Source organism: Schistocerca piceifrons, chromosome 4 (genome assembly GCF_021461385.2).
Source record: "Schistocerca piceifrons isolate TAMUIC-IGC-003096 chromosome 4, iqSchPice1.1, whole genome shotgun sequence".
Lineage (NCBI taxonomy): Eukaryota > Metazoa > Arthropoda > Insecta > Orthoptera > Acrididae > Schistocerca > Schistocerca piceifrons.
The window spans coordinates 55,672,681-55,682,636 of record NC_060141.1 but is presented as its reverse complement, the minus strand read 5'-3'; the positions used below and the strand labels follow the sequence as shown (position 1 = coordinate 55,682,636).

General features: G+C 47.5%; 1 protein-coding gene across 1 annotated transcript in view; it reads right to left on the bottom strand.

Moving 5' to 3' along the window:
• Positions 1–216: 216 nt before the first annotated feature.
• The window catches only part of LOC124795589 (LIM/homeobox protein Lhx9-like), a 353,505-nt gene continuing 343,765 nt past the window's right edge, over positions 217–9,956 (bottom strand). Inside the window, exons 7-8 of the mRNA XM_047259660.1 lie at positions 550–618; positions 217–315 (exon numbers count right to left, since the gene is read on the bottom strand). Of these exons, the coding sequence (XP_047115616.1) occupies positions 217–315; positions 550–618 (168 nt within the window). The remainder of the gene's footprint in view (positions 316–549; positions 619–9,956) is intronic.

The window sequence follows — 9,956 nt, the reverse complement described above, 5'->3', positions numbered from 1 at the left end:
AAGTCTCAGTAATGGCGCGGACGTCGCTATATAGCACTTTTAGCCTTCTAGAGGAGGTCCTTGTCTCTGTGTCCTACACAAATTTGATACACTGTGCCTGGGGATGACCCCAGGAATCTTCTCGAGCACCTGGTCCTCACGCGAGAAAAACATCGACGGTCCGTGCGAGCGGCCACGGCCACCCTCGCCGCCGCCCACGCCGCCCCCGGCCGCGGCTCACGGCGTGGTGGGGGCGTCAGGCGCGTCAGCGAAGCAGGGCCGCAGCAGCGGCCAGCCTAGCAGAGCCGACCCCGGGGGCGGGCCGGCGGCGCGCTGCTAGTAGAGGTCGGCGAAGCTGAGCGGCTGCGCCGGCACCGGCGGCTGGTGCTGGTGCTGCTGCTGGTGGTGGTGGTGGTGCGGGTGGTGGTGCTGGTGCAGGTCCTCGGGCGTGGGCGGCGGCGGCAGGCTGTTGCTGTCGCCCAGCAGCACCGACGGCGGCCCCACCGACGGCGGCCCGCCCCCGCCGCCGCTACCCCCGCCGCCCGCGCCGCCCCCGCCTTGGCCGGGGCCCCCCTGTCCGCCTCCCTCCTGCCGCATCAGGTTCCTCCGCCACTTGGCGCGCGCGTTCTGGAACCACACCTGCAACCGGAGGGACAGTCGCCTCGTAAGATAACACTTGTGAGGTGGTCATATATTTTTGATTTTTTTATGTCATCGATGTCAGAGACATAACAAGTTATGTTATTTTGGTCTTGATGACGCTGTGGTTTATCGACTAATAAAATCATCAGAAGATCAAAACAAACAGCAACACGATTTAGAAAAGACAACTGAATTCAATCTTTATATTGAGCAAGCAGTGAAGGAAACAAAAGAAAAATTCGAAGTAGGTATTAAAATCCATGGAGAAGAAATGAAAACTTTGAGGTTTGTTTTACAAAAGCGTAATGTGTAAAGAAGGGAAAGAAGAAAGGTGGAAGGAGTATACAGAGGAAATACACAGGGGCGATGTTCTTGAGGACAATATCATGGAAATGGAAGAGGATGTAGATGAAGATGAAATGGGAGATATGATACTGCGTAAAGAGTTTGACAGAGCACTGAAAGACCTAAGTCGAGCCAAGACCTCGGGAGTAGACAACATTCCATTACAACTACTGACAGCCTTGGGAGAGCCAGTCCAGACAAAACTCTACCATCTGGTGAGCAAGATATTTGAGACAGTCGAAATTCCCTCACACTTGAAGAAGAATATAACAATTCCAATCCCAAACAAAGCAGGTGTTGACAGATGTGAAAATTACCGAGCTACCAGTATAATAAGTCGCAGCTGCAAATACTAACGCGAATTCTTAACCGGCGAATGGAAAAACTGGTAGAAGCCGACCTCGGGGAAGATCAGTTTGGATTCCGTAGAAATGTTGGAACACGTGAGACAATACTGACCCTACGGCTTATCTTAGAAGAAAGATTAAGAAAAGTTAACCTACGTTTCTAGCATTTGTAGACCTAGAGAAAGCTTTTGACAATGCTGACTGGAATACTCTCTCTCAAATTCTGAAGGTGGCAGGGGTAAAAGACAGGGAGCGAAAGATTCAAATGGCTCTGAGCACTATGGGACTCAACATCTTAGGTCATAAGTCCCCTAGAACTTAGAACTACATAAACCTAACTAACCTAAGGACATCACACACACCCATGCCCGAGGCAGGATTCGAACCTGCGACCGTAGCAGCCTCGCGGTTCCGGACTGCAGCGCCAGAACCACACGGCCACCGCGGCCGGCAGGGAGCGAAAGGCTATTTACAATTTGTACAGAAACCAGATGGCAGTTACAAGAGTCGAGGGGCATGAAAGGGATGCAGTGGTTGGGAAGGGAGTGAGACAGGGTTGTAGCCTCTCCACGATGTTATTCAATCTCTATATTGAGCAAGCAGTAAAGGAAACAAAAGAAAAATTCGGAGTAGGTATTAAAATCCACGGAGAAGAAATAAAACTTTGAGGTTCGCCGATGACATTGTAATTCTGTCAGAGACACCAAAGGACTTGGAAGAGCTGTTGAACGGAATGGATAGTGTCTTGAAAGGAGGATATAAGACGAACATCAACAAAAGCAAAACGAGGATAATGGAACGTAGTCGAATTAAGTCGGGTGATGCTGAGGGAATTAGATTAGGTAATGAGACACTTTAAGTAGTGAATGAGTTTTGCTATTTGGGGAGCAAAATAACTGATGATGGTCGAAGTAAAGAGAATATAAAATGTAGGCTGACAATGGCAAGGAAAGCGTTTCTGAAGAAGAGAAATTTGTTAACATCGAGTATAGATTTAAGTGTCAGGAAGTCGTTTCTGAAAGTATTTGTATGGAGTGTAGCCATGTATGGAAGTGGAACATGGACGATAAATAGTTTAGACAAGAAGAGAATAGAAGCTTTCGAAATGTGGTGCTACAGAAGAATGCTGAAGATTAGGTGGGTAGATCACATAACCAACGAGGAGGTATTGAATAGAATTGGGGAGAAGAGGAGTTTGTGGCACAACTTGACTAGAAGAAGGGATCGGTAGGTAGGACATATTCTGAGGCATCAAGGGATCACCAATTTAGTATTGGAGGGCAGCGTGGAGGGTAAAAATCGTAGAGGAAGACCAAGAGATGAATACACTAAGCAGATTCAGAAGGATGTAGGTTGCAGTAGGTACTGGGAGATGAAGAACCTTTCACAGGATAGAGTAGCATGGACAGGTGCATCAAACCGGTCTCAGGACTGAAGACCATAACAACAACAACCACAACAACATCTGAATGGTGCGAAAAGTGGCAGTTGACCCTAAATAACGAACAGTGTGAGGTCATCCACATGAGTGCTAAAAGGAACTCCTTAAAATTCTGTTACTTGATAAATCAGTCTAATCTAAAAGCCGTAAATTCAACTAAATACCTAAGTATTACTATTACGAACAATTTAAATTGGAAGGAACACATAGAAAATGTTGTGGGGAAGGCTAACCAAAGACTGCGTTTTATTGGCAGGACACCTAGAAAATGTTACAGACCTACTAAGCTTGTCCGTCCTCCTTTAGAATACTGCTGCGCCGTGAGGGATCCTTACCAGATAGGACTGACGGAGTACATCGAAAAAGTTCAAAGAAAGGCAGCACGTTTTGTGTTATCGCGAAATATGGGAGACACTGTCACGGAAATGATACAGAATTTGGGCTGGACATCATGAAAAGAAAGGCGTTTTTGTGGCGACGGAATCTTCTCACGAAATTCGAATCACCAACTTTCTCCTCCGAATGCGAAAATATTTTGTTGACACAGACCTACATAGGGAGGAACGATCACCAAGATAAAATAAGGGAAATCAGAGCTCGTACGGAAAAATATAGGTTTTCATTCTTTGTGCGCACTATACGGGATTGGTATAATAGAAAATTGTGAAGGTGGTTCGATGAAACCTCTGCCAGCTACTTAAATGTGATTTGCAGAGTATACATGTAGATGTAGATGTTGATGGTTATGATGATGTTTGGTCTGTGGGCGCTCGACTGCTTGGTCGTCAGCGTCTGTACAAATTCCCAATCTGTGCACAGTCCAATCTAGCACTTTCACGAATGATGATGGAATGATAGAGCAACACAAACACCGGCACTGTCCATGCGCCTTCACAGTGTGATACAATCTTAGCTGAACTGTGGTAGGTGATTGACATACACTGAAACGCCAAAAAACTGGTTTTAGGCATGCCTATTCAAATACAGAAACATGGAAATAGGCAGAATACGGCACTGCGACCCGCAACGCCTATATAAGACAACAAGTGTCTGGCGCAGTTGTTAGATCGGTTACTGCTGTTACAATGGCACGTTATCAATATTTAAGTGAGTTTGAACGTGGTGTTATAGTCACCGCACGAACGATGGCTCACAGCATCTCAGAGGTAGCGATGAAGTGGGAATTTTCCCGCACGTGAACATCAGGAATCCGGTAAAACATCACATCTCCGAAATAGCTGCGGCCGCAAAAAGATCCTGCAAGAACGGGACCAACGACGACTGAAGAGAATCGTTCAGCGTGACAGAAGTGCAGCCCTTCCGCAAATTGCTACAGATTTCAATGCTGGGATATTAGCAAATAACAGCGTGTGAACCATTCAACGAAACATCATTGATATGCGCTTTCGGAACTGAACGCCCATTCATGTGTCCTTGATTACAGCACGACACATAGCTTTACGCGTCGACTGGGCCCGTCAACACCGACATTGGCCTGTTGATGACTGGAAACATGTTGCCTGGTCGGACGAGTCTCGTTTCAAATTCTATCTAGCGGATGGTTTCATATTGTATCGAGCGCATGGACGTATGGAGACAACCTCATGAGTCCATGGACGTTGCAGGCCAGCAGGGGACTGTTCAAGCCGGTTTAAGTTCTGTAATGGCATGGGGCGTGTGCAATTGCAGTGATATGCAACACTTGATACGTCTAGATACGACTATGGCCGTTGAGACGTACGTAAGCATCCTGTATGATCACCTGCATTCATTCAGGTTCCATGCGCAATCCGACGGTCCTGGGCGATTCCAGCAGGACAATGCGACACCCTACACGTCCAGAATTGCTACCAAGTGGCTCCAAGAACACTCTTCTGAGTTAAAACACTTCTGCTGATGACCAAACTCCCCAGACACGCCGTCCGGAGTGGCCGAGCGGTTAAAGGCGCTACAGTCCGGAACCGCGCGACTGCTACGGTCGCAGGTTCGAATCCTGCCTCGGGCATGGATGTGTGTGATGTCCTCAGGTTTAAGTAGTTCTAAGTTCTAGGGGACTTATGACCACAGCAGTTGAGTCCCATAATGCTCAGAGCCATTTGAACCACCATTTTCCCCAGACACGAACATTATTGAGCACATCTGGGATGTCTTGCAACATGCTGTTTAGAAGTGATCTCCACTCCATCCTACTCTTACGGATTTATGGAGAGACCTGCCGGATTCAAGGTGTCAGTTGCCTCCAGCTCCACACATTAGTCGAGTCCATGCCACGTCGTGTTGTGGCACATCTGCGTGCTCGCAGGGGCCTTGAACGATATTAGGCAGGTGAACCAATTTCTTTAGATCTTCAGTGCTATGTGGATTTGTCATTGCATCTGTCAGATGAGAAAGGACAGCAAGGCCGAGTATGATGGGTTCATTGAAAAATGGAAGGAATATAAATTTTGAATGCCGTTATTTTTGATGAGAAGTTTGAGGCAAGACTGCAGCACCGCGCAGCTAAGAATGATTATTGTCAGCTAGTTAACTCAGAGTTGCGAGAAAGACCACCTCACCTGCCTGAATCGTGGATATGCGTAATAATTGATTAAGGTCTTTGATTTTTATAGAAATTCTATGTTAACTTTGCACCCTTTTTGGATCATTATTCACTTTGTTAAGCTTACTATTGTTGAGGCCAATGTAATGTTTAAAGATCACACGAATTAAAATATCCACGGGTGTGCTGCTGGTCTATAGTGTCCAACGGGCACAATATTTCGGCGATCATACATGTCGCCATCATCAGGTGAACTGTCGGACTGAGCTCCTGTGAACGTGCCGGCACGGAGATACGTACGCTATGACTGCTCAGAGGGAACTGGGTTCGGTCTGCTGCATACATCTAATACTTTCCCCTCTTTGGGGAAGTGTGAGGGGGAGTTTGTAGCCTTTCGGCTTTTACTCCCCTGTGTACTTGTGTGTGTGATTATTTCTGTACTTTTTTTATGTCTGCGAGATGTGATGTTTGTACTGTGTGAGTCTGGTACTTGCCTGAGGTTTGGCGAGATAATTGTAGTATTTTGGGTAGGAGTAGGATTTGGGAATGGGTATTGGGATTTTTCTCTTCGACTTAATCGTCGAAGATCGTCATGGGGCGATTGTGTTTATCGTGGGACATGTCATACCGACCTAGGGAGTGGATGAGGGCGTTTCCCGACCTGGAAGAACCTTCATAGAAGGCCCTTGCCAGGTCTTGGAAACGCTCTCTCAGGAGAGGGATTTCCGCAGCGGCATGTAAATCGTCAATAGGGAATCCAAGGGGTAAACACAGTGCCATCCTGAGGGCGCGGTTCTGCAGCCTCTGGAGGGTGTCCAGGTGCTGCTTCGCCGCGCATCCCCAGACAGGACACGCGTATTTCATAACTGGCCGGATCAGGGCCTGGTATACGTTCACTCCTACTGAGCAGGAAAGGGAGCTGGATGAGTTGAGGGTTGGGTACAGGATGGACATTCTGGCGCAGACCTTCCTATGGACTTCGTCTATGTGGGGTTTCCACGTGAGACGAGAGTCCAAGGTTACGCCAAGATACTTGGCGATTCTGCGCCAGGGGAGTTGGGTTCCGTTTAGGTGAAGGTGGAGGGGGGGGGGGGGGGGGCGTTGAGGAGGTTCGCGCCTTCCGAGCCTACGGGTAATCAAAATCGCCTGCGTCTTTTCAGAATTGATGGTGATTCGCCAGCGACGGGCCCAAGTTTCTGTGTCATCTAAAACCCTTTGTAGCCTACGGATGACCAGGTCCTTGATCGCATTTCTTGTGTAGAAGGCTGTATCGTCAGCGTACTGAGCGGTGTGCACCAGGGGGGCCGTTGGTGTGTCCGCAGTGTACAGACTGTACAAAACGGGGCCCAGGACCGATCCCTGTGGCACCCCAGCACGAATACGCCTCTTGGTGGAGGTGGCTGTTTCTACTTTGACAGAGAAAGTTCTGTTCGAGAGACAGCTTTTGATCTGCTTAACTATACTCCCGGGGAACCCTTGAGTGTACAACTTGTAGAGTAGCCCTCTATGCCATACCGAGTCAAAGGCTTTGGCTACGTCTAGTAGCACTATCCCGCAGTAGCCTCTGTGGTTGAAGCCCTCTGTGGCTGCTGGGTTCGGTCGCGGCGGCGGCCGATTTAAATACCCTCCGCCCGCGGCGCGCTCCCTCCTCCGTCCGCGCCCCGCGCCACGGTCACGCTGTGGAACAGATTGTGACGGCGTCTGAGATGACGTCGGTGTGATGGCTCTGTCCGCCGTGGTCGTCACAACTATACGTTTGCTCGATTTACTCTTGATTAACCGGATCGCTGGTTCCCAAGCCTTGCTAAGATTATAGCCACAGTCACGGTTTATGAGGTCGTCATTGGTGCGAATTTCGATGGCCTCTCTAACAACGCTGTCCCAGTATCTCGACGTCTGTACCAGAATCCTCGTGCGGTCATAGTCCATGGCGTGATTTTCCGACAAACAATGTTCAGCGACCGCCGACTTGCTCGGATACATCAGTCGAGTGTGCCTCTGGTGTTCACGGTATCGATCCTCGACGGTACGCATCGTCTGACCAACATACGACTTGCCACATTGACACGGAATCTGGTACACGCCGGCCTTCCTCAAACCGAGGTCATCTTTGGCGCTCCCCACCAGTGCACGAGTTTTATTTGGAGGACAAAACACAGTTCCGACCCGGTGTTTCTTCAGAATGCGGGCGATTTTCCCCGAGAGTGCGCCTGTGTATGGAATAAATGCAGTGCCTACCTCCTCCCTCGTGACTTCATCCATCTCAACAGGTTGTGCTGCAGTGGTTGGGCGGAGAGCACGTTGAATCTGTCACTCTGAGTACCCATTTTTTCGAAATACAGTTCTCAGATGTTCCAATTGCTGGGGTAGACTCTCTGCGTCAGAGATAGTGCGCGCCCTATGTACTAGAGTTTTAAGTACCCCATTCCTCTGTGAAGGGTGGTGGCAGCTGTCTGCGTGCAAATACAGATCAGTGTGCGTAGTCTTCCGATACACCCCATATATATTCGCCGAAATATTGTGCCCGTTGGAGACTATAGACCGGCAGCACACCCGTGGATATTTTGAGTATCAAATACGCCGGGAGAAACTCAAGAATCACATCACACGAATTATTATTCAGTTTGTTTGAATATATATTTATTCCAAAATCGTTGTCTTGGCATATCATCTCACAGTGATGCTTACTCTCCCTATCCCATTAGGCATTAACACATGCAACAGTTGGAACATGTACCTAGAAACAGAAATCTAGCTTACCCAGTGCCTGCTTGCTCTTTGCTGCTGTACTTTCGAGAAATCTGCAACAATGTTGCCGACGGGAGGTGAGTGGAAATTTTGATTAGGACCAGACAACTGTTTTACTTCCGTTGCGCATTTAATGCAAAGTCAAGCTGCATTCGGATCAGTTACAGCTCGGTACATATTAGGTTCTGTAAAACTGGGCTAAATTTCAGACAGAAACGAATGCAGAGGGCAACTCACACACTTCCTGGCCGCACACTTGTCGACTTAGTACGTCATCAGCAAGTTTCCTTTATGTGGAGGGAGGACGCTATGTCCAGCCTGCAGATGACGAACGCCAACAGGCATATTCCATATCCTTCCGGAAAGCTTATGGCAGAGTGACATATTATAGACTCTTAACAAAGGCCCGAGTGTGTGGTATAGTTTCTCAGACAAGTGACTCTAAAACTCTTTGGTTAATAGAAAGCATTGCGCTCACTTGGACAGCGAGCGGTCATCGGAGACAATTGCATCATCAGGAGTGCTCCAGGAAAATGTGATCAAACGGCTCTTGCTCTCTGTACAGGATGTCTCAGGAGGAGTTCTCAGTATTCGGGAATGTCACACGAAGGATCATTTGAGACCAAAAAGCTGGTAGATATGGGACCTGAAATGCATACCTTAAGAGGAAACACGACTAGTAGAAGGCGATCTTGGGGAAGATCAGTTTGGATTCCGTAGAAATACTGGAACACGTGAGGCAATACTGACCTTATGACTTATCTTGGAAGAAAGATTAAGGAAAAGCAAATCTACGTTTCTAGCATTTGTAGACTTAGAGAAAGCTTTTGACTATGTTGACTGGAATACTCTCTTTCAAATTCTAAAGGTGGCAGGGGTAAAATACAGGGAGCGAAAGGCTATTTACAATTTGTACAGAAACCAGATGGCAGTTATAAGAGTCGAGGGACAAGAAAGGGAAGCAGTGGTTGGGAAGGGAGTGAGACAGGGTTGTAGCCTGTCCCCGATGTTATTCAATCTGTATATTGAGGAAGCAGTAAAGGAAACAAAAGAAAAATTCCGAGTAGGTATTAAAGTCCATGGAGAAGAAATAAAAATGTTGAGGTTCGCCGATGACATTGTAATTCTGTCAGAGACAGCAAAGGACTTGGAAGAGCAGTTGAACGGAATGGATGGCGTCTTGAAGGGAGGATATAAGATGAACATCAACAAAAGCAAAACGAGGATAATGGAATGTAGTGGAATTAAGTCGGGTGATGTTGAGGGTATTAGATTAGGAAATGAGACACTTAAAGTAGTAAAGGAGTTTTGCTATTTGGGGAGCAAAATAACTGATGATGGTCGAAGTAGAGAGGATATCAAATGTAGACTGGCAATGGCAAGGAAAGCGTTTCTGAAGAAGAGAAATTTGTTAACATCGAGTATAGATTTAAGTGTCAGGAAGTCATTTCTGAAAGTATTTGTATGGAGTGTAGCCATGTAAGGAAGTGAAACATGGACGGTAAATAGTTTGGACAAGAAGAGAATAGAAGCTTTCGAAATGTGGTGCTACAGAAGAATGCTGAAGATTAGATGGGTAGATCACATAACTAATGAGGAAGTATTGAATAGGATTGGGGAGATGAGACGTTTGTGGCACAACTTGACCAGAAGAAGGGATCGGTTGGTAGGACATGTTCTGAGACATCAAGGGATCACCAATTTAGTAATGGTTCAAATGGCTCTCAGCACTATGGGACTTAACATCTATGGTCATCAGTCCCCTAGAACTTAGAACTACTTACACCTAACTAACCTAAGGACATCACACAACACCCAGCCATCACGAGGCAGAGAAAATCCCTGACCCCGCCGGGAATCGAACCCGGAAACCCGGGCGTGGGAAGCGAGAACGCTACCGCACGACCACGAGCTG